At 36.5% G+C, this 24,909-nt stretch overlaps 4 protein-coding genes and 1 pseudogene across 6 annotated transcripts; 4 read left to right on the top strand and 1 right to left on the bottom strand.

Annotated features, from left to right (window-relative positions):
• The first annotated feature begins 6,382 nt into the window (after positions 1 to 6,382).
• On the top strand, positions 6,383 to 9,399 carry ABCG11 (white-brown complex-like protein). Its single transcript, XM_048123138.2, has 7 exons — positions 6,383 to 6,962; positions 7,113 to 7,574; positions 7,651 to 7,773; positions 7,861 to 7,989; positions 8,082 to 8,276; positions 8,346 to 8,432; positions 8,504 to 9,399. Exons 1-7 carry the CDS (start codon positions 6,579 to 6,581, stop codon positions 9,236 to 9,238), a joined length of 2,115 nt encoding a protein of 704 aa, XP_047979095.1. The 5' UTR covers positions 6,383 to 6,578; the 3' UTR covers positions 9,239 to 9,399.
• A 64-nt stretch (positions 9,400 to 9,463) lies between these two features.
• On the bottom strand, positions 9,464 to 10,837 carry LOC125221020 (YCF20-like protein (DUF565)). Of its 2 annotated transcripts, XR_007176364.2 has the most exons (4): positions 10,679 to 10,836; positions 10,357 to 10,519; positions 9,773 to 10,266; positions 9,464 to 9,611 (listed from the first exon to the last, which is right to left on the bottom strand). XR_007176364.2 is itself a non-coding variant. In XM_048123145.2 (3 exons), exons 2-3 carry the CDS (start codon positions 10,497 to 10,499, stop codon positions 9,870 to 9,872), a joined length of 540 nt encoding a protein of 179 aa, XP_047979102.1. In that variant the 5' UTR covers positions 10,500 to 10,519; positions 10,679 to 10,837; the 3' UTR covers positions 9,464 to 9,869. The 2 variants fall into 2 exon arrangements, 1 of the variants encoding a protein (XP_047979102.1); XM_048123145.2 differs by having other exon boundaries at positions 9,464 to 10,266; positions 10,679 to 10,837.
• A 247-nt stretch (positions 10,838 to 11,084) lies between these two features.
• On the top strand, positions 11,085 to 15,971 carry LOC125201260 (phytochrome-associated serine/threonine-protein phosphatase 3-like). The gene is made up of 10 exons (XM_048099300.2): positions 11,085 to 11,357; positions 12,919 to 13,065; positions 13,135 to 13,202; positions 13,857 to 13,914; positions 14,685 to 14,795; positions 14,980 to 15,030; positions 15,172 to 15,315; positions 15,383 to 15,478; positions 15,556 to 15,627; positions 15,717 to 15,971. The coding sequence occupies exons 1-10, from the start codon at positions 11,277 to 11,279 to the stop codon at positions 15,798 to 15,800; spliced, it is 912 nt and encodes a 303-aa protein (XP_047955257.1). The 5' UTR covers positions 11,085 to 11,276; the 3' UTR covers positions 15,801 to 15,971.
• Positions 15,972 to 16,421: 450 nt separating this feature from the next.
• On the top strand, positions 16,422 to 18,969 carry LOC125215910 (protein FAR1-RELATED SEQUENCE 6 pseudogene; annotated as a pseudogene). The gene is made up of 2 exons (XR_016135073.1): positions 16,422 to 16,604; positions 16,887 to 18,969. The product of XR_016135073.1 is annotated as a protein FAR1-RELATED SEQUENCE 6 pseudogene (transcript).
• Positions 18,970 to 20,350: 1,381 nt separating this feature from the next.
• LOC125209066 (pectin acetylesterase 8-like) lies at positions 20,351 to 23,880 on the top strand. The gene is made up of 15 exons (XM_089064376.1): positions 20,351 to 20,541; positions 20,645 to 20,722; positions 21,000 to 21,144; positions 21,234 to 21,316; positions 21,471 to 21,603; positions 21,755 to 21,834; positions 21,922 to 22,011; positions 22,104 to 22,228; positions 22,317 to 22,380; positions 22,497 to 22,550; positions 22,638 to 22,715; positions 22,825 to 22,927; positions 23,040 to 23,176; positions 23,248 to 23,353; positions 23,639 to 23,880. Exons 3-14 carry the CDS (start codon positions 21,000 to 21,002, stop codon positions 23,347 to 23,349), a joined length of 1,194 nt encoding a protein of 397 aa, XP_088920502.1. The 5' UTR covers positions 20,351 to 20,541; positions 20,645 to 20,722; the 3' UTR covers positions 23,350 to 23,353; positions 23,639 to 23,880.
• Positions 23,881 to 24,909: the final 1,029 nt, after the last annotated feature.

Below are 24,909 nucleotides of genomic sequence, written 5' to 3'. Positions count from 1 at the left end.
ATACAAATATCATATCCAATTTAACCAGCTTTTTAAAATTAGTATTTCTACCTTTATTATCATTATGGCATGAGAATATTACTGAAAGGCAGTGATTTAGAATATAATGTCTTTATGCCATAATACCCTAACGATTTTTTTTATCCATAACAATAATTTATATTTTGCCTATTATGCTTTCAATTCCTCCATATCCAATCATGTAGTATCTCAGTTCTACCATATTTATGTACTGCACAATTTTAGGCTCCGATCTGAGTATCCGACAACACCTCCACTCCTTTTTAGATAGCTAATATTATTATTTTTATATCTTAATTCAATTCTTAATAGATTTTGTATGAGTTTGATTTTCTTTTTTATTTTTATATTTTTTAGAAAGAAAAAGAGAAAAATTAACTTTATAGTTTTAAAATATTAAATTGACGAGTTAAAAATGTGGGATTATTTTTTTTTATCAAAGTTTGACGTAAAGTTTCAAAATTAAAAATATAAATAAACTAAAATTTTGTAAATTAAGGAATTAATCAAAACTGCAAACTCAATTAATTAAATTTTAGAAATTCTAATATTTTATATATATATATAGAGAGAAAGTATTAGATATATAACCTTAAAATATCAAATCTATGTGTTAAGAGCATATTATTATTATTATTATTATTATTATTATTATTATTATTATTATTATTATTTTATTTGACTACACCGAACAAAAAATATAAGAATTAATAGAAATTATGAGTAGTATTTTGAAAGATTGAGAATTAAATTCAAAATTGTGAAATTTTTTAAATCAAAACTGCACACTCAACCAATATTAGTATATCTCAAATTTTTAATTTTTTGCATGTTATCGTGAATTGAGCAAAGAACACTAATATTTGGAGAGAATAAGAGAAAACATTAACTTTATAGCTTTAAAATAATAAATAGATGGGTTAAAAATATTTGATTATATTTTTTATGGGGATTCAACGTAATGTTTCAGAAATTAATGAATAAATTATGAAAAAGAAAGAGAAAAAAATTATAAACATATTTTCATAAATAAAAATGATACTACTAATTTTAGTGGACAAACTAAAATGAACGTGACCAAGAGATGGAGTATTTTTTTAAAAAAATGTTAAAGCATTTAATTTATTAAAATTTTAAATAATTATGTTTTATTTTTATACGACATATAGGTGAAATTGGTTAACTTTTCTATATTTTTCAAAAACATTACAAAAATTTTAAGTGAATTATGTTAAATTAAAGGATATAAAAGTATGGGACAAAATGTGGGTCCCAATACTCTAATTTTCCTACTTCTTTAGGTATATTTTGAATTTTAACTCATATCTTCCATGTATACATATTCCATAATTATGCCATCCTTATTTAAGATCACAATTAATACTCATAGTCGCTTTTTCAGATGTAGGGGCAAAAATGTATAAATATAAAATATAAATTTAATTAAAAATATAGTATAATATACGATTACCATTTTAGCCCCATAAGCGAGCATTTCATTTTTCCACTCGTTTTGGAAAAAAAGATAAGTAGTAGTTAAAGTGGAGAAAATGTAAGAGCATCTCCAATGGCAATAGGCCAGCCATAGGCCAGTCACATGCTAGCCACTCTCTCTCCCTGCCACATCATCAGCACTAAAAATCCACCTGTCACATCATCATTTTAATCAAATAGGCTAGCCTAAGGTCAGCTACAGGCTAGCCGCAATAAAAATAATTCAAAAACAACTACATTTACGGAATTAAATTTACAAGACATATACGGGAAAATTCATTAATTTCATATAAAAAAAAGTACATTCATTTAAAAAAAATTACATAATAAAGAAAAAAAATATCGCCGTGCAGTCTTCCGTGCCCACAACTCTTCAATTATATCCTTTTGGAGTTGAATATGAGCATTCACTTGGCGCATGTCGGCATGTGCCTGGAGGCGGCCGGCTTTATCGTGATGTACCCCACGTCGTACGTTAGGGGTGGCCATTCTGTGGCTTGGACCGGCTTCATCGTCATTGGCCCAATTAGTCAGTTGTACGCCTTCGTCTTCGACGATCATGTTGTGCAAGATAATGCAGGCGTACATTATATCATCAATGCAGCCGACATCCCACAAACGTGTTGGACCCTTGATTGCTGCCCATCGAGACTGGAGCACACCAAATGCGCGCTCCACGTCCTTGCGCGCCGACTCCTGCCGTTCCGCAAAGTAGGCCTTCCTGTCATTCGCCGCATGCCTGATCGTCTTCACAAAGATGGGCCACCTAGGGTATATCCCATCCGCCAAGTAGTAGCCCATATCATGCCGGTTGCCGTTGGCCACAAATGAGACGGCCGGACCGATGCCCTGACACTGCTCGTTGAAGAGGGGCGACGAGTTGAGGACGTTGAGGTCGTTGTTCGACCCGGCTACTCCAAAATACGCATACTAGATCCACAGCCGGTAATCAGCTACGGCCTCGAGGATCATCGTGGGATTCTTTCCCTTGTAGCCGGTCGTGTATGCCCCCTTCCAGGCAGTCGGACAGTTCTTCCACTCCCAATGCATACAATCTATGCTGCCTAACATCTCGGGGAACCCATGCTGCTCCCCGTGCATCTGCATCAGATCCTGACAATCTTGGGGGGTAGGGCTTCGAAGGTACTGATCACGGAAAATTGCAATCACGCCCTGACAGAAATACATCAGACATTCAAGGGCTGTCGACTCACCGATGTGGAGGTACTCATCCCACATGTCTGCCGCACCTCCGTAGGCCAACTGTCTGATTGTCGCCGTGCACTTTTGAATAGGGGTGTGGCCGGGTCTGCCAGCCGCATCGTGCCTGAAGCGGAAATACAGATATCGACGCTCCAAAGCATCAACGATACACATAAACAACTCCATGCGCATTCTAAAACGCCGCCTGAACATGTTTGCGGGAAATCGCGGGTTCTCTGAGAAGTAGTCGTCATATAGCCGCTGATGTGCAGCTACGTGATCCCGATCAATCACTGCTCGGCGGTGGACAACGGGAGGAGGGCGAGGTACCGCCTGCTGTTCGACCCTTCCCATGTACCGCTCTATCTCGCGGTTCATGTAGGCCTCCGTAGTCTCGTTCATCCGTCGTTCGTAATCCTCAGTATCCCCACCACTACCACCACTGCTACCACCCGCGTTACTCATCGCTCGATGTTGCTCTTGTACAGAAATTTAGAGAGAGAGAAAACTCGTTAAAACAAGTGGTGCAAATAAAAATGAAACTAAAATCGCTAATATATAGTTTATCAAAAAATTTCAAAAAAATAAAAATAAAAAATGGGCGTTGGCCGATCGCGAGCGATCGGCATGCCTCAATGGCGGCCAGCGCCTGGAAATCGGCGTGCGCTGGCCGATTTCCACGCCGAAATGCCGCTGGCCGGTTCCAATAGTTCGGCTAGCCGATCAGCTAGCGACGCGAATCGGTTAGCCGGGCTAGCCGCTATTGGAGATGCTCTAAAGTATGGAAGAAAATAGTATAGATAAGATTCATCTCTACATTATTCTCTCTCTTATTTTATATTTTTTCTACTTTAATTATTTTATATATAATTTTTACAAAACGAGTAAAAAAAGAAGTGTCTCGTTTATTGTGGAACGGAATGGATAAGCAAAATTAATGATAAACTAATCATAATTGAAAGTGGGTAAGTAAAATTAATGATAAACTAAATGAAGCTGGAGAGTGGGTAAATAAAATTAATGATAAACTAAATGATGCTGTCATAAGGTTGTACGTATTAATTGAGTATACTAATAGAAAATTATTATTATATCTGTAATTACTTTGAAGATAAGTGGGATGCATAAATACGTGTATGGAGTCTTATTAAATTGATAATTTTCTTAAATTGATAATTTATAAATATGTCTAACAACTAATATTAACAACTAATATTATAGATGTCAACACGAAAATATTTGTATGCAAACTAAATATTGGGTATGTAGCTGACATACATATGTATTTTGTTAATTAATATTTATATTTACATGTCAACAGGAGATATACTTATGTCAAGTACGTTTAATTAACATGCAAATGTCTTCGTATTAAAGTTTATAAATACTCCATAAATTATTGATATAGTTGTCAGTTACCAGTTTAAGAAATTTAGATTATATTCCTACGTGTACTTGCGTCTAACTATAGACAAAGAAATGAATAACAGAAAGGGTAGCAAAACATTTATTGGTACCACCCCTCGTCTTCAAAGTTACTACTAATTTACTGTACTTTACACCAGAAAGTTTACAATCGTCTTTTGTAATTAATGACTAGTAATATAGGTTTAGGGGAAAGAATTAATGGAATTTATTGGTCGGAAAATGATAATGTGGAAAGTAGTTAATTAATACAAAATTGACAAATAGGTGGCACGTATATGGTTTGTAGCCTTCGGTTTAGAAATTCCAAAATTAATTAATTAGCGGATTAGTATGTGAAAAACGTTATAGGAGTCAGTCAACATTCACATATGATATTCACATGATAATTTAGGGCCATCCACTATCCATCCACATGTATTTTCGTTAATTGTCAACATTCACACATCATACTGATAAGAATTTCTAAATTATTGGATTTATTTTAATAATTTAATAATTATATATTATACTCTTTGTGCTCACGAAAAATAGTCTTCACAATGAGTGTGATACTTTAATGCAAAACTAGAGAAAGAGAAAAAAATATACTCCCTCCGTTTCATAGTAATAAAGTCATTTTATTTTTGAACACTCGTTTTGAAAAAATAATTATAGATAGTTAAAGTGGAGAAAAAGTAAAGCACGAGAGACAATATTATGGATAAGCCTCTTCTCTACATTATTCTCTCTCTTATTTTACTCCCTATTCACTTTAACTATTTATTATTATTTTTTCAAAATGAGTGCAGAAAATGAAATAACTCTATTACTGTGGAACGGAGGGAGTAAGAAATAGCGTTTGTGAATAGTGAAACTCTTATTGTTTAATTATAAAATAAATTTAAAAAGTAAATGTAGACAAAATTTTTAATAAATTTTAAAAGTAAATGTCGACAAATTTTTTAGATGAACCAAAAGGACAAAAAACAAACTACTGTATTACGTAGGAGTACTATGTCTTAGGAATACATCAAATATGAATTAACTCTGCAGATAGATTAAAATGAAAAAGTGAAACTATTTTCATGGACTGCTGTCTGATGGAGTATTCTTTAATTATTACTCACTTCTTATTTTAAATTTTATCACATTTTGATCGAGAATATATTTTAAAAAATATAGTAGAAAATAGGTTGAAAAAATTAGTGGAAATTTAAGTTCTACTTTTAAATATTAGGCATAGTAATTTTATAATAAAATGTGAGTTAAAATGAGCTAGTGGAATGTGAAGTTCAATCCACTGTTAGAAATGGTAAAAAGTGAAATGTGACAAATTTTATGGAATGGAAGAAAATAGAAATTTGTGACAAATTCTAAGGGATGAAGTATATTTGAGAATTTAAAATTTGTTTTATATTGCATGTCCAATCTTATTCTTAATTCATTTATGGTTCTTTTGTCGTTTACATTAGTTTCAAGATAAATATAAAAAAACTAAAATAAAAATAGAAATTTTGTAGATTTGCTAAATTTAGGCTAATGATTTCATTCCAACCTTTTAAATTTACCAAATTTATATATAAATCAATACTGATTTTTATCATTTAATATTATTGTATATTCTATTTTAAATTTACTGATGTTTTCAATATGTATCAATTTCTTATCAGAATTTTCACTCCAATGACCAAATCGTGACATGCATAATGTGTCATAAGATAAGACGACCTATTATATTTTTTCCAAAATTATTGCATACGAGTCTAATATTTACTATATGGTTTGTTATTTAAAAACAAATTAATTAATTAAACTGATACAAATCGAAAATCGTGATACAATTAGTAAGTTGAAAAACCTAGAACAAAACTGGACACAATTAGTAAGATAAAATTAATATATTTCAAAATTTATACATATGAAGCCTCAAAAAGATTTGTGTAAATTAAATTTGTAGTAGTAGTACCTTGTTTGGAAAGTTATAAATTCGTGACTAAACACAACGACAGGAAACAAAACAGTTGCCTAATTTCCACTTTTATATATCCTTATCTGTAAAATATAAATCCAATAACAAATAGAAAACATAAAAAAAAGGGTGAAATGTGTTGATCGTTCCCGTTAGCGTATATATTGATAGTGAAAAAGGCTGGCGCCTAACCACCCTCTTTAAATTGCGGTGGGTTTGCATTAAATTGCCCCCACTAACACCTACCTGCACGCATTAATTGCCTTCACCTCCCCTCCCCTCACCATTATCATTTATCAATGCCTGATGAAGACGATGAACATGAGTATTTCAATTCCACATGATCAATTCCACTCCAATCGCGTGACTCAGCTTCCAATTCTCACTCTAATTTCATTTCCCCAGTCAACCTCATCGCTTCCGCATTTCCGAATCACGTGGCACCTACGTACAAAAGTATTATAAGTTGTTGGAATCGAACGAGATGAAGAGCTCGTCGGAGGTGGTGATGGAGATAGAGGCGAACAAGCCGCAGGGGAACGGGATGGTGATCGGAGGGCTGAGCCCGCTGAGCGAGAGCTTGTGGAAGGAGAAGACTAACACGGAGTTTGTTGGTGACGTGTCGGCCAGGCTGGCGTGGAAGGATTTGACCGTTGTGGTCAGCCTCGGCAACGGCGACACGCAGAATGTTCTCGATAGGCTCTCCGGCTACGCCGAGCCGGGATCTTTCACCGCGCTCATGGGCCCCTCCGGATCCGGGAAGTCCACGCTGCTTGACGCCCTCTCCGGCCGCCTCGCCGCCAATGCCTTCCTCTCCGGCACCATCCAGCTCAACGGCCGCAAGGCCAACTTGTCGTTCGGCACCGCTGTTAGTTCCTTAACCTTATCTGTTTATTTTATGGATAAATGAACAGGTCGCTTTTTCTGTTTTTTTTTTTTTTTAAAAAAATATAGCTGATGAGCATATATGATTGATTTGTTGGCGTTAATTCTGAAAAGTGAACGTTTGTTCGTGTAGGCATATGTGACGCAGGACGACAATTTGATAGGCACGCTGACGGTGCGCGAGACGATATCGTACTCGGCTCGGCTGCGCCTCCCGGACAGGATGGCGTGGGCGGACAAACGGGCGCTGGTGGAGAGCACGATCGTCGAGATGGGGCTTCAGGACTGCGCGGACACGGTGATTGGGAACTGGCACCTTCGGGGGATCAGTGGCGGGGAGAGGAGGAGGGTCAGCATTGCGCTCGAGATCTTGATGAGGCCACGCCTCCTTTTCCTCGACGAGCCCACCAGCGGCCTCGACAGCGCCTCTGCCTTCTTTGTCACGCAAACCCTTCGTGGCCTCTCGAGGGATGGGCGCACTGTGATCGCGTCCATCCACCAGCCTAGCAGCGAAGTGTTCGAGCTCTTCGACCGGTTGTATTTGCTCTCGGGCGGTAAATCTGTCTACTTTGGCCAAGCTTCACAAGCCTACGAGGTAACGTAACCATGTACATTGAACGTATAAAGCATCTACACTGTGATGGCATTAACATGAATCGTGATTCACGCAGTTTTTCGCTCAAGCCGGGTTCCCGTGCCCGGCTTTGAGGAACCCGTCTGATCACTTCCTCCGCTGCATTAATTCCGATTTCGACAAAGTTAAAGCAACACTCAAAGGATCCATGAAAATGAGGGTATTACATTCTTCAAATCCTCTTATTTTAGAATGTAGTAACTAAATTGTATTGATTGATTTCAATTCTATAAAAATGAATCAACAGTTTGAGATGAATGACGATCCAGTTGATAGAGTGACCACAGCAGAAGCTATACGTACACTAGTGGATTCTTATCAAAAATCTCAGTATTATTACTCAGCAAGAGAGAAGATTGAGGAGATGTCTAAGATTGTGAGTCATTTCACAATCTAATTGCATAATTAAGTAGTGAATTTGAATCATTTGATGATCTTACTTGCTATATATGTATGTATGTATCACAGAAAGGAACTGTGCTAGATTCCGGAGGGAGTCAGGCGAGTTTCTTGATGCAAGCTTTCACCTTGACCATACGCTCGTTTGTTAACATGTCGAGGGACTTTGGCTACTACTGGCTCAGGCTCGTCATCTACCTCGTCGTCACTGTCTGCATCGGAACTATTTACATGAATGTAGGAACCAGCTACAGTGCCATCCTGGTATGTTCGAAACCACTCTCATCGGATCTTTCTCCTATATCATCGACTTGATCGTGTATGCTTCTGCAGGCGAGGGGCGCCTGTGCCTCCTTTGTGTTCGGGTTCGTGACCTTTATGTCGATTGGTGGGTTTCCTTCCTTTGTCGAAGACATGAAGGTATGTATGTGAGGTGAATAGATTAGATTTTTGATGAGGATTTGTGTGTAATGTGTGTTACCTGGTTTTAGGTGTTCCAAAGGGAAAGACTGAATGGGCACTACGGCGTGGGGGCTTTCGTGATCAGCAACACGCTATCTGCAATGCCGTTTCTGATACTGATCACCTTCCTCTCCGGGACCGTCTGCTACTTCATGGTGCGGCTCCACCCGGGGATCACGCACTACATCTTCTTCGTGCTGTGTCTCTACGCGAGCGTAACTGTGGTAGAGAGCCTGATGATGGCCATCGCCAGTGTCGTCCCCAACTTCCTCATGGGCATCATCATTGGAGCTGGGATCCAGGGGATATTCATGCTCGTCTCTGGCTACTTCCGGCTTCCCAAAGACATCCCGAAGCCCTTCTGGCGATACCCCATGTCCTACATAAGCTTCCACTTCTGGGCTCTGCAGGGCCAGTACCAGAACGATCTCAAAGGCTTGATCTTCGACAACCAGACCCCCGACCTCCCCAAGATCCCGGGAGAATACATCTTGGAAAACGTCTTCCAGATTGATATGCAACGATCAAAATGGGTGGATCTCAGCGTTCTCCTAAGCATGATCATCATCTACCGCATCATCTTCTTCATAATGATCAAAGTGAACGAGGACGTGACTCCCTGGGTCCGTGGCTACATTGCAAGACGACGAATCCAACACAAAGGAGCAAACCAGAGCACCATGGTTTCCCCATTCGGGCTCACACAGTCCCCTTCACTCAGGACTTACGTTCAGCCACGAGGCTCTGCCACAACCAAGAGGTAGAAACAGACAACGACATCAGCCATTTCCCACTGCTCATATGTCGACTAGCTAATCCACTTTCTCAGACGACTAGTATTTATTATGCAACATTGCAACCTAGCTACACTTTACAAGTCTTCAATTCTGTCTTCATATATATGAATTGGATTAACTTGCTTCAACTTTTTATCCTTCCAAATAACTCATTTTACCAGCTGTTCTCGATTGTGTAAATAAACTAGGCAATACACAAATGCCTTCCTTCTTATAAAGAACAAATGTAATACAAAGGAGTTGCAAAATTACATCACTTAGCTAGGTCATCGTCTCCTTTTCTTGCTCCGTGACCGTATGAACCGGAGAAGCACAACATCATGGTTTCTGCTGTAATTTCCTATCATTTACAAACAAGTTGCTCATTGGGTAGACCAAGTACAATAAAATAAATATACTACATATCATTCTTTCCCTATAATATCTACTTATACCCCGAAACAGATGAGACGTTGAACCAAACAATCCACAAACAAGTAATGCAGGCAAGGAGAAGCAAACCTGAAGCTCATCCTCCATCTCTCAGCATTGATTTTCTAACTTTGTGATGTCGGGTTTAGGATGCACGAAATACAGGCTGTTCCATCGCCTATCAAGCCTAATACTTGAACGAATCGAGAAATAAGCCAAGTGAGAGGCCAGCCTTCCAATAATTAGATATGATGATCACCTTCTTCACATTGCCAACCAAAGGAAGAGAGGCCTTGTACATGAGAGCCCCAATCCCCTCCACCACAGCCACGGTCAAAGCAGCCGAGAGAACATCCCAATCACCGGTCTGCCCTATTACAGTTGCGAAAGCAGTGGCACAATAGAACCCCACCAAGAAAGAGAATAGCTTGGCAGGCAGGTCTCTCGTTAGCTCTCTTAGTCGCGCAGTTAGCTTCAACTGAAACGCTCGGATAGTCCTAATAAGCCTAGTCGTCCCTCCACCGGACTCATTTGAGTTCAGCCGATTACCATCAGCTGCGCTTCTAAGTGACCACACCAGCCTCCTACACAATTGCATCAAGTCTCAGCAGCTGGCATTCATTCACCTATGCATAACACTTGAAAAACACACACACACACACACACACACTCACTTATGTCTCCTTGCAGTGGAAGGCTGAGAAACTGTGAAGGGATTTGGTACAAAATTAGGGCATGAAAGAGCAGCAGCCAGCAACCTTGATTTGGAACCTCTAGGTAAAAGAATGAGCTTGGTATTTGCTAAGTAAAAGGCCATTTTTGTTCCCACCACGGAACCTGCAACCCAACAATCACATTCAAGAACATACTAATACATTTAATCCCATTTCTAAAATCTCTCACCCACTCAATCCCACATCTCAATCTATCCCTAAACAGAAAATTTCTAAAAAAGATCCAATTTTAACACATCAAGATGAGGTTGAGAGAGCTTACCTTCAGTCTAAGAGAAAGATTGCCGGTGAAGCCATAGATTTTAGTGAGAGAAGAAAAATTACTTTCACAGCCGATGCCCAGTTTCGTGATTTTGATTTTGGAACAAAACTCGTTGCCCTTTTCTTCAATGAATATTTAATTTTCAAGAAAATAATTTAACTATCTTTAGTAATTATAAAAAAAATGTTCCTATAAATATGGAGTGCAATTTTTTGTGGTTTTTCAATCATGCAGTTAATTCAATTTCTTGATTGTTGTAAAGATTAAAAAAATGTGTTTTGAATCGCAAAAAATAACAATAAAAATAAAAAATAATAATAATAATAATAAAATAAAATAATAATAATAATAATCTGCGAATGTGATTAACATGAAAAATAAGAAAATGAGGGCTTCTGAATCTAAATGGGTCGTTGAAATTGATTAGATTCACCATTTTTTTGTAGCTCCAAATCAAAATCAAAATATCTCCCTCCCCCGGCCTCCATCGCCGCTCCCTTCCCTCCATCTACATACACATATTTTTTGTCGTTGCTCTTGATTCACTGTAGAATCCTTCCAGAATCAAGATTCAGTCGATTTCTATCTACAAAAGGGGATGGATTTGGACCAGTGGATAGCAAAGGTGAAAGAGGGCCAGCACTTGTCCGAAGACGAGCTTCAGCTTCTCTGCGAATACGTAACTTCTTCTTCTTTATTATTGTCTTCTTTAATGTCTGACGAATTCGAGAATCCCTATTTCCAAAGACGGAAAGCGCTGGAATAATGGTTTCATTGATGTCGAGTCTTAAATCTTGGACTTTTCTGGTGATTAGGGTTTTGCCTTGATCGTTTGGTTATTGGGTTTTAGGGATAACTAACTTGACAGAGTATTGGGTAGATTTTTGTTGGATTTTGTTATTTTGTAGCTCACTGCTTTGTATCTCTCTGGCTCCTCTTTACTCGAGAAGAGGTTTTTGAATCACTCACTATGTCTATTCTGGAAAATCGCTATTTGGTAGATTAGTTGAGCAATTGTAAGTTTTCAGTTTGGAGTTTTGATATTTGACTTGTAAATGATTGGTGAGAACTCTGCTTCTGAAAGCTACTATTTAAGAAAAAAAAACTTGTTTTGGTTGATTTTAGAAAAAAGGATCCCTGAATGGGAACCTTTTCGGTTTTGTATGCTATGAATTATGAAAGGAAAATGAGTGAATGTCAATGGCTTGTTTAAAGAGAAACACGTCAGTTATATTGGCTTGTTTAAAGAGAAGACGGAGGCTTACACGCCATCGGATTGGCGTGTTCAAATTTTAAATGAAACACGCCAATAGCATTGTCGTTTGGGAACCTTTTTTCTAAAATCACTCAAAACGAGAATTTTTACATTATTTAATCTTATTCTCCTTTATTTATTTTCAGCACTTTATCATTATTTGGATTCATGTCGGATGACTCTGATCCAGAGCTGATGAACCTTGAAAGTTTCTTATTTTTCAACCTTCTCTTTGTGGTATTATGTTAATGTCTTAATGGGAGTCATTAAAAACTTAGACATGGACATGGGCCACATGCCATACTACACTACAGTTGTGCCGGTGACGCTTATAAATAAATGCCGGTCAGGTTTTATGGATAGTGAACAATACAGTAGACAAATCAGGATTTGATGATTGTGTTTTTCGTTTTCAATATCCACTTTAACATTTGTTGTGAAAGTGGTTTTTTCTTTTGAAGTGATCCAAAACCACTTCTTCATCTCTTATTACATATGAATGGCTGGCCTTGCAGTTCTTACTCTCTAGAGTTCTATACATCATACTTAACATGTAGTTAAAATCAATAAAATTTGTGGTCATTCTTTTCTGTCAGGGGGGTATTTTTAGGCATTTTGAGTCACTATAAGATCTTATGATGACAGACTGCTAATTTACTGTATAATATGTGACATACACATTGCTCCATTATGGCAGTGAATGATTAAACTGGGGCATCATGCTTGTACTAGTTGCTGAAGGCAAACTTACTGGGATTTGATTCATTCTTTAGCTTAGATTCTTGTCTTTTCATTTTAAATTAGTTGTCTTGTGAGCTTCTGTGTGGATGCTTGGGTTACCCTTGTAGTTCGTTGAATACGTTACTTTAGTTACCGCGCAATTGTTACTTGCTCAAGCACACACACTCTCTCTCTCTCTCCGCATGTACACCTGTTTTTCATTTATAGTATATTTCTTCATTTGGTCGGGTCCTGCCTTATTCAGGTCAAGGAGATTTTAATTGAGGAGTCGAATGTCCAGCCTGTCAACAGTCCGGTCACAGTTTGTGGTGATATCCATGGACAGTTTCACGATCTAATGAAGCTTTTCCAGACTGGAGGTCATGTACCAGAAACAAATTACATATTTATGGTAAGTAGTTTGAGGTTATTTTCCCACTTCTTGTTTTATGTTTGTCCTAATTGTACTTTTGGCTGACAGGGGGACTTTGTTGATCGAGGTTACAATAGTCTTGAAGTTTTCACCATCCTTTTGCTTCTCAAAGCAAGGTGTGTATAATTCAGTTCAGGGATATTTATCTATTAGAATTGGTATGTGTCATTATTTATCATTGGGTCAGTTCATGATCATCTTCATACTAGTTTCCTCCACTAAATAGTCAATATGGTGTGTAAAGGATGAGTAGCCATTTAATATTTGGTTCAGTCAACTTTTATAGGACTTAACCAGGAGGTTATGCCGTCAACAATATGGTTTCTGCAGCTGAGCTTTGATCTTTTATTTAATTGCTATTATCCTCAGAATTTAGTAATGGATTACAAATGGTTGACTATTTAAAAGTACTCTCTTTATTACAAATACATGTTTCCCAGAATTAGAAACTTAAACTACAGCTCTGGTTGTTCCAAGTTCATCCCGAAAGCATGTCCACCAGTTAACCTGTAGTTCACAATCTTCTATAAAAAATGATATAATTCCATATATGAAACTTCATTCTCCTCATGAAACATCTATTCTAAAAACTCTCTACCCCTGTTTGGTGTTTGATGTTTGAAAATGCTTGTTAAAACATTATTACTGGTTTTTCGACCCTTTCTAGAGGCAGGAAGATTTTCAGTTGGTGGATAAATGAGCACTTGATATCTGTAGTACTAGACTGTTTCTTGTGGTTATTTATTGATATCACTTGCATATGCTTTCAGATACCCTGCTAACATTACTCTCCTACGTGGAAATCATGAGAGCAGGCAGCTAACTCAGGTATTTTCATTAAAGAAAATAATATTTTTATGGCCATAATAATCTCTGAAAAACAGCAGTTCTTTTATGAACTGCACTCGTACATACACTTAGATAGATTTCTTCAGGCAAATTAGTCAGCTAGAAGGGATTTCTCAGATGGGCTTATGTAGTTGATGGATCTCATATCATGTTCTCCTTTTATATGCCTGCTTTCTTACAGTGAACATCTGAAACGGGACATTCTATCACAAATTTTTGAAGAATATATAAAAGGAGGGAACAAATATGCACCACTCACTAACTATAAAGTTGGAAATTGGAATATAAGATTATACACACACTGCACACAGTAGTAGGACTTGGAGGCGAAGCTAATATGTTTGTTTCCTCATATCATGGGACCATAGGCTTTGACCTTTTGAATTTATGCTGAATCTGTTAATATATTTTGTTTCCACTCACTGTCTCTCTTCATGCATTTACCATTGCAGCCACTTCAATTCAATTAAACAATACTAACAATTACTACTAGGACACTAAATAGTTTTGTTTAGTATGTAATTTATTATTTATTTAATTTAAGTATTTCCAGACACTAATTAATTATGTTTCATTCACATAATTAAGGCATTAGGCACGTATATGACAAGATTGTCAACATATATTATGTCAATACTAGGTGTACTAGTTCTCATTAGAAGGTAAGTAGGTAAATGCAGAATTTGTTGTCACTGCTAGTTTGGTAGTTCTTGATTACTGATGAATGTCCATGTTCATGTCATCCACAGGTATATGGATTTTACGATGAATGTCAAAGGAAGTATGGGAACACTAATGCTTGGCGTTATTGCACGGATGTTTTTGACTATCTTACTTTGTCAGCAATTATTGATGGCACGGTACGCATTCTTTGATCAGAAATAGGAATTAAGTGGAATCAAAAATCTAATTCTGTAAATAGTTAAATTAATTTTATTTTCTAATATTAGTTAAATAATTAATCTCATCTTTGTTGGTAGACCCTACTTTATTCATTTCTAATATCATTATGCCACTGATTCACCGCCTTTTTTTAAATCCCAGGTACTTTGTGTACATGGTGGCCTATCTCCAGATATTAGAACTATTGACCAGGTTAGGTCATTTTCATTATACAGTGGTTTTAGTCGGATGGCGTGTCCACTGTCCTAGGTGATGTAATTGTAATATGAGTGCTCGTGTGCATATTGTATATCAAGTCTTATTATGCGCTTCTCCATTTCCTCTGGTAAGCAGATTCGAGTTATAGATCGTAACTGTGAGATCCCACATGAAGGGCCCTTCTGTGACCTAATGTGGAGCGATCCAGAAGATATTGAGACATGGGCAGTGAGTCCCCGAGGAGCCGGCTGGCTTTTTGGATCAAGGGTCACCACTGAGGTGAGTCCACATGTCTAGGGATAAAGATAATTAGATTAAGCTAAAATGCTTGGATTTTGTTTTGCAGTTCAATCATATCAACAAACTCGACCTAGTTTGCCGTGCCCACCAGCTTGTTCAAGAAGGTCTGAAGTATATGTTTCAAGATAAAGGACTTGTCACAGTGAGTTGCTTATTCTCTTGATAGATCGAGACATGGTTTGTCATTTTCGATTGATGGTTGTGTCTTGGATGATGCAGGTGTGGTCTGCGCCAAATTACTGTTACCGCTGTGGAAATGTGGCATCGATACTTAGCTTCAACGAGAATATGGTATGAGGGTCGATTATGTTTGTGTGTGTGTGTTATTTTGAAGGGTTTTTCCAAAGATGGAATTTTGATTTCACCATTGTATGGATTAGGAGAGAGAGGTGAAGTTCTTCACAGAAACAGAGGAGAACAACCAGATGAGAGGACCAAGAAGTGGAGTACCTTATTTTCTCTAACTTGGGATTTGGTTTTTATTCTTTTAGTGATGAAAATGTAGTTTGTATACACTTTTTTTAGATGTATTCCATTTCCCAGAGAGCTTATGTTTCTTGATTTTTGTTATAGATCTCATTCATATCTTACAATTGTTTTCCTTAATATAGCACTTGTCTTGTGTTTTTATTTTACTTTTTTATCTTGTACTCTACCAAAAAACATGCACTGTGTGGGTATATTCCTTGTTATTACAGTGGGTGAAACGAACTCAATATTAACTTGTTTTCGGATTGAGATTACATGAGATTGAATAAATTTGAGATTAATTTTCTAGGCCAAGATTCATTAATCAAAACTCATGACATTGTCCCAAAATAAATATGGAGCTTTAATCCATAAAAAATTGAAGACCTTCCGAATATTAAAAACAATTTTTATTAGAAAAATTAGGAATAATAGCTATTTAAATCATAAAATTTGGTCAAATTTAAGTATGTCTCATAAAATTTGAAGTTTTCCCTCACGAAAAATAGACAATTATTAAAATAAAATGAATGTTAATTGTGTTTTTAACTAAATAATAGATGAAAGAATAATTAAATCTAAAATTCAAATATATTTAAACAAACCAAAATTCTAAATTCGTGGTTCGTCTTCTTCATTTCCTCTTCTTCATCAGGCCACAGGTATGGTTGGAGTTGCCCTAACTCTCTTTTGCAGAAGGGCTTCGGAATGTCTTTTTGCCTTATACTCAGCTAGGGTTTTCGAGAAAGAAGATGGATGGCATTGATAATTGAGTGGATCATCCATTTCATGTAGAATCAGTAAGTTCACGCCTTGTTCTCTTAATTTTGATTCCACTCGATTTTCGAATCTTACCTTGCTCTTTATCTTGCTATAACTCTGTTTTTGGCTTACAATTGATTGCGTCATTTTTAATTTGGAAGTTTAGTGCCATTGTATTGAGGGTGGGCATGTTTTGATTTCGTGTGATTGGAACTGATTGTATTCTGAAGCTCTTCTAATCTGTTAGATGTTGGAATTGTTTTCATCATTGTTTACTGCTTTTATTCTCCTCTGTTAACAAGCTTAGTTTTTGTATCTAGATGGAGCTAGTGTCTCTTAACAGTGAGCCGGTGTTTGGGGAAGGCGATGAATACGAAGACGGAGACTGTTCAGTTACGGGAAACTGTGACAAACCTGACTCAGTGCACCTGGAAAGGGAATTCCTTCTGCCTGTGGTGGGATTGGAGTTTGAGTCTTTTGATGAAGCATATGATTTCTACAATGTTTATGCTAAGGGACAGGGATTTGGGGTTAGGGTTAGCAATTCATGGTTCCGGTCAAAAACAAGGGAGAGGTATAGGGCGAAACTCAGCTGCAGCAGTGCTGGTTTCAAGAAAAAGAGTGAAGCGAACAATCCACGGCCGGAGACCAGAACGGGCTGTCCTGCAATGGTCATCATCAAGCTTGTGGATGCTCATAGGTGGAGGATAGTCGAGGTTGAGCTTGATCACAACCATCCATTGAGCCCGGAGAGTATGCGATTCTATAAATCACACAAAAAGATGATTCTTGCTGCCAAGAAAGCGCTGCCGTCTGGACCTGTTAGAGAAGTACACACGATTAAGCTATACCGGACTGCAGTAGCGGATGGTTTGTGTAAGGCGGATACGAGAAACGAAAGGAACACGATGGACAATTCGAAGCATCTAATCCTCAAAGAAGGGGATTCACTTGGAGCATATAACTACTTTTGTCGTATGAAGCTGACGAATCCAAACTTTTTTTATTTGGTGGACCTTGATGACGACGGGCGCTTGAGAAATCTGTTCTGGGCCGATGCCCGGTCCAGGATTGCATATAACTACTTCTCTGACACCATCATGATTGACACAACATGCTTGACTAACAAGTTTGAGATACCTTTGATTTCCTTCGTGGGAATAAATCACCATGGAGAATCTGTTCTATTGGGATGTGGCGTACTCGGAGATGAATCAGTGGAGTGTTTTGTTTGGATGTTTAGGACATGGCTGACTTGTATGCTGGGGAAACATCCACAAGTTATTGTTACTGATCAGTCGAAACATTTGCATATAGCAGTTTCTGAGGTTTTTCCACAGGCTTGTCATTGTTATTGTTTATCTTATATCATGCTTCGTGTTCCTGAGAAATTGGGTGGACTAAATGGGTTTGAAGTTATCAAGAGGCGATTCAGTAAAGCGGTTTTTGGTTCCCTGACAATATCCGAGTTTGAAACTTTCTGGGGGGAGATGATCAGTCAGCACAGCCTGAGGGAGAATAAATGGCTACAAGCATTGTATGAAGATCGTCAAAGGTGGGCACCGGTATACCTAAAGGACACTTCTTTCTTTGGGATGCTCCCAATCAGTGAGGGCGAGGGAACAACTCCGACTTTTGATGGTTATGTACACAAGCACACATCCTTGAAGGAGTTCCTTGACAAGTATGATATGGTGCTACAAAGAAAATATTTGAAAGAAGCAATGGGAGATGTTGAGTCCAGAAATCTAGCCTCTGAACTGAAAACAGGATCGAATTTTGAGCTGCAGCTGTCGAAGGTGTACACGAAGGGAATGTTTGAAAAATGTCAGATTGAAGTTGAGGGCATGTATTCTTGCTTCAACATAAAGCAAGTAGCTAAAAACGGCCCGATTCTGACTTTTGTTGTCGAACAGCGACAGGAAGCCGAAGCAAATGAGAAGGACGTTAGACATTATGAAGTTCTTTATGAGACAACACAGGTTGAAGTACGATGCATTTGTGGGCTTTTCAATTTCAAAGGCTATTTGTGCAGGCATGCATTAAGTGTCCTTAGTCACAATGGTGTAGAAGAAATACCATCTCAATGCATTCTACGCCGTTGGAGTAAAGATTACAAGCGCAAAATTCTCTCAGACAGTGCCATCGGTGAGGACAGTCCTTGGCAGTGGCATGAAAATCTATTCCGGCGCTCCCTACAAGTTGTCGAGGAGGGGGCTCAATCGGAAGATCATTATGAAGCCATGATGCAAGAAATGAACTCTTTGCTGACTGAAGTTAGTGTAATGGACAAGAATTAGTATATATGCAATAGCTGATGTGTAGTATATAGGAGTATGTTTTTGTGGTGTGTTGTTTCCTAATCTCACTTGAATATATACTATTCCATTGTTAGTATCTCAATTTTACATAATAGTTAATCAATCCGAAGATCAATATCTAATTAAATCTCCATTCAATCACTAATACTCTGTCCACAAAAAAATCTCTGCATAAGTTGAAGTAAAGCTAAACAAGGAAATAGGTATGGCCATCTTTGAAAAGTTAGAAGTAAAGCTAAACTAGGAAATAGGTATGGGTGAAGCATGGGCATTGTCCTGAATAAATTCCCCAGGCCCCAATGTGCCTTCGTCGCTGCTTACTCCAGTTCATTTTTGCGTCCGCCACTGAGTGCAATGCATTTGTGGCCTTTTCAATTTCAAAGGTTATTGTGTCCTTAATCACAATAGTTTGTAGAAGAAATACCATCTCAAATTCTCAATACATAAACTATTACAAGGGCAAATTTCTCTTACAATGCCATTTTTTTCTATTTTTTTTTCTTTACCAGTTTTATTCATGACCTTTTTGTATGATTGATCTTCGTACATAATAATTGAGAGTACTAAGATCAATTTGCAAACGGTACATAATAAGTGAAATATGATCGATTAATTCGTAAAGGGGTACATAATATTAATAATTGATCCTTCAAATATGATTGATCTTAAAACTAGGAAATGCAAACCTTGTTCATTTGAATGATTATAGACAAAAATAGATGTTAGCTATCGTTTCAATAATTCTTCTCCGTCAGCATTCAACATCTTTGAATGATTAAATTCAGCTAAACTAAAACTAGGAAAAAGGTATGGGCTTTGTCATCAACCATCAATCTTTGAATAGATTGAACTAGAGCTAAACTAGGAAATATGTATGGGGTGAAGCATGTTCATTGTCAGCGTATCTTAAATAAATTCAACAAATTCTATACTAGGAAATGCAATTCAATGAATTGGTTATGCTACCTAACCAAACTTAACTATTCTTGAATATCTTACTTTCCTCTTTATTTTGCAATGCATCCTGATTTGGGGCTCAATCGGAAGATCATTATGATGCAAGAAATGAACTCTTTGCTGACTGAAGTTAGTGTAATGGACAAGAATTAGTATATATGCAATAGCTGATGTGTAGTATATAGGAGTATGTTTTTGTGGTGTGTTGTTTCCTAATCTTACTTGGATATATACTATTCCATTGTTAGTATCTCAATTTTACATAATAATTAATCAATCCGAAGATCAATATCTAATTAAATCTCCATTCAATCACTAATACTCTGTCCACAAAAAATATCTTTGAATAAGTTGAAGTAAAGCTAAACAAGGAAATAGGTATGGCCATCTTTGAAAAGTTAGAAGTAAAGCTAAACTAGGAAATAGGTATGGGTGAAGCATGGGCATTGTCCTGAATAAATTCCCCAAAATGAATTCAATGATTTAACCAAACATGACAAAAATAGACGTTGCCAGTTTCCCTCCATTTCAGAATATCTATAACTCCACCATTTGCCCTAACACTCTTCACTTCACTCCTCCCTCTCCTCTCTGATTGTGCTTTCATGATTTGATTTGAAGTTCTTCCTTCTAAAGCTTCATTTTTCTGGCGCAGATCTGCTTGTTCATTCCCACCACTTTTCATCTACTTCAACATGTAAGTTGATGAGCTGTGCTTCAACTCTATCTCTGAATTTTAATTATGATCGAATTCGAGCCCATTACAATGTGCTATTCATATGATTTTTCTCTCTCTACAGAAAATATCGCCTCTGTTTTTCGTTTCTCTCTGCATCTCAGAATAACTTCTTCAATCGTCAAGCATCTCCATAAATCAGGTAATTCTATTCCAAAATACATCATTATAAGGGATCCAATTGCAATTTTCAGCTACACTTCTACTGCATCTTTGGAGGTGAATTCTCTCCACAATTCAAAGTTGCACATTTGATTATTTCCTTCAAATTCAACTTCTAGAGTATTATTATTTTCATCACTACAGTTAAATTGTTTCCTTCTAATAATAAACCTGCTTATTTCTGCAAATTTTACTACTATTAACTTAACAGTTCTCCCTATCAGATAGTTTAACTAAGTTCTTTTTTTTCATGAAAGATGGGTAGCATTAACCACAACCAACTCACGCTCTCCATATGGTTACTTTATGTGCTCGTCTTCATCGTATCTCAAGTGGACGCTCAAAACGCTCCCCAACAACTGAATGTGACATTCATTACGGATGCCATAACAAAAGGGGCTGGTAAAAGTTCTACTACTTTCCAAGAATTTATTTATTACTAGTCTTATTTCTCTAGATATGATTTAATGATAAACAATTTAATTGGATAGTCTGCTTGGATGGATCCCCTGGAGCCTACTATTTTATCAAGGGATTCGGAGATGGAATCAACAGTTGGATGATTTTTCTACCGGTCAGCCCTCAAACTAATACTAGTATATAAGAGAGTATCCCTAAATATTTCATCTTAATCTTTTTTTTTTCCTACATATATGTGTATGCTATGATATTTTAGTTGTGTTATTTGATTAGTTTAACTAATTAGAGATTGACATATTTCATATTAGGGAGGAGCATGGTGTGCTACAAAGGAAGGATGCCTCAATAAAACCGGCACACAATTAGGGTCCAACAAAGATCCCTTTCCTATAGTTTTACCTTTGGGTACTTTCCGAAGTCCAAATAAAACAATAAATCCAGGTAATAAGAAATCACATCTATATATGAATTAAATAGTTGAGTTTACATGAATGAATTCTATGTTGTATGTGGTTGATTTATCTCTGTTTGTAACAATAAATATTTGCTTGTAACAATAAATTTCATAATAACTGGTTGGTTTTTGTTTCAGATTTTTATAACTGGAATATTGTTGAGATCCGGTACTGTGATGGGGCATCATTTATGGCAGATGTTGAAGTCGTTAATCCGGTATGTCTATGACAATTTATTTGTTTTTGTTTCATAAGGTTAAATAATAAAAAACTAGTTATAATAACAATTTTTTATTATTGTTAGGAAACAAATCTCCATCTAAGAGGCCGGAGAATCTTCACCTCCGTAATTGAAGAGCTCATGTGTACTCAAGGAATGAGTAATGCTGAAAATGTATGATTTGTTCTAACCTATTTACATTATTACACAATATTAATTGTCATTTAATCATGGCATAACAAGTGTGTTGGTGATTTTGTTGACAGGCTTTACTCGTAGGAACCTCGGCAGGTGGGTTGGCGACGATCCTAAATTGTGATCGTTTCCATTCTTTCCTACCCGGTGCTTGTCGTGTAAAATGCATTTCAGATTCGGGCTTCTTTATTCGAGCGTAAGATTCAAATGAAAATTTAATAAGAACTTCAATTAAAGTTTGTTATTGAACACTTAACTATATATTTTTGTGTTTGAACCAATAGGGAACATCTCCGTGGAGCTCAGGACACTGCCACAGACTACTTTCGCAAAGCAGTTTTGTTTCATGTAAGGTTTTTTGTGTATTTTATAATAATTACTATAATTCTAAAAATTAGTACTTTCCATGCTATTGTTTCATCTCACATTAACATGATCGACTTAACATTATTTCTTTTCTTCAGGAATTAGCCCAATTTCTACCGGAGTCATGCACACAAAGACTTGCTCCAGAATTGGTTAAATAGATATATACACACTTATATAAAGTTAATTCTGTCATTATTATATTTGAAACATTTAATTGTTTTCTTTTAAAATCTTAGTGCTTTTTCCCGGAAAATGTGGTCAGTGATATCCGGACGCCATTGTTTTTGCTAAACTCGGATTTTGACAAATATCAAGTAAGTTCTGTTTACATTTATATTATTCTTCCTATATCCTACAATTAAGCTTCTTTGGATTAATTTTTTTTCAAAATAATAATTATATTTTATTTGTGTTACTTTTCAGATAACGATATACATAGCACCAAATTCGCCTAACGAAATGGGCTGGAATAATTGCACGAGCATGCTTTCAAGTTGCACAGGAAATCAACTAAGTATCATAATGGGTAATCTAAACTCATTATTATTATTGTTATCATTATTTCAATTTCCAATTAAAACTACTAATAGTTCATAAATTTTATTTTTCAATTGATTTTGTCCTCCATTTAATCACAGATTTTCAGACCACATTTCTGAAAACATTGGAGAAACTAGATGATAATCCATCAAGAGGATTATTCATCACTTCGTGCTATGAGCATGATTTTATTTACAAACAGTATTGGCAAGGAACACTCACTTTGCAAAATAAGGCAAGTTTTATGATTTATATCATGAAATAAATTATTCCATTTTTTATAATATTTTTGTTTTTTTATTACAGACAATTCAACAAGCCGTGAGTGATTGGTATTTCGAAAGAAGTAGTGTTGCACTCGTAGACACTCAAAATTTATCTCCAATTAACTGCAGTGTAACAGTTTGAATCAGTAAGATCACTTGTTCACACCTTGTTATCTTAATTATCTGAGGTTTTACATATTGCTTAGCTATCTCTGCTCTCTTCATCATCTGTTTTTTGCCTTATAATTGATTGCATAATGCATCAGACCTTTTCAAAAGGGTAGAAAATTGGATCATTTTGAATTCAATTGATTGGAACTGATTGTATTTCTAATAATTTGTTTGTTTCTTCTTGATATTGGAATTGTTGCCAGTCTTGCTATTATTCCCCGTTGTTAACGAGCTCAATTTTGTACCTTGTCTCTTAACAGTGAGCCGGTTGTTTGGGGAAGGTGATGAATACGAAAATGGAGACTGTTTAATTGCGGGAAAGGAAAAGGAATTTCTTCTGCCTATGCTGCAACAAATGAACTCATTGCTTACAAGAATTATATGTGCAATAATTAGTATTTTGCTTTCTATTGGAGATTCGTTTAGCTAATTTAGGGAGAAAACTGAAAAGGAGTTTGTCCTGATCAAGCATTTGATTATTGAAGAAGATAGGATTAAATTATGTTGTCTGGGAAACCAAACGAGGCCCAAAAGGATAAATCATCACTTCGTAGTGCGTGCTATGCCCGTGAATCGTGATTTAATTCCTTATCCACCCACTATATTTGCAAACTTTACAAAATAAAGGGTCAACTTATATTTAGAGAAAGTGGTCAACTTATATTATCCATATCACTATATCAGTACTATTTTAGGCTTTTAGCATATCAAAGTCATACACTCCTATTCAAGTTTTCTTTTGCTATTCTTTCTTAGACGTACTACTACTTCATAAGATTTAGATTTCGTATTTAATAGGAGATTTGTTTAGCTAATAAGTCTCACTTGGTTCTCATAATCTCATTAGTATGACTAATAACAGCCATAGATGCATTGGATTATCAAAATCCGATTGTTTTAAGGTTTTGCCTCCTGATAGTCTGGATACATTTTACCATGAAATGTGGGAAGATGCATTTGCTCCAATAGACGTTTCGGTCAACTGATGCAACTTACTTTATCGACACACTTAACGTTGGTTGCTACTTTTATGTTCTCGTTAAACAATTTGAGAGTATGTACTTTTGCGACGATAATCTAGGTGCGGGCAGGGGTGAAATCATTTGGGACAAGTGCAATGGCATCTACAAATAGGGATCACAGAAAACAAAAATACATAGTATAATGTTATAATAACACATTTTTTAATTCTGTGATGTAATTGTCTTTTCTAACTTTTATAATAACTTTTTTTACTCATTTTTACTATATTTTCTAATCCCGAGACAAGTCACTTATGCGAATTTGTCGTGGATGAAGGGAGTAGTAATTTTCTCTATTTGTATTCCAATTCTATTAATAATACTCTATCCATTTTATTCTTTTACTATGTAATCTAAACTGTGAAATAGTAGAACCTAGTGTAGGCTGAAGCAGGGTCATTGTGAGCAATTAACTGAATTCAACAAAAATCTATACTAGGAAATTCAAACCTAATTCATTTTAATGAATTTATAGACAACAATAGATGTTAGATATGTTTTCGATAACT

Source organism: Salvia hispanica, chromosome 2, assembly GCF_029641045.1.
Source record: "Salvia hispanica isolate PSC_SH4W2 chromosome 2, Shi_PSC_v1, whole genome shotgun sequence".
Classification (NCBI taxonomy): Eukaryota; Viridiplantae; Streptophyta; class Magnoliopsida; order Lamiales; family Lamiaceae; genus Salvia; species Salvia hispanica.
Note: the sequence above shows the minus strand (reverse complement) of the source record. Positions and strands in the feature narration are given on the sequence as shown.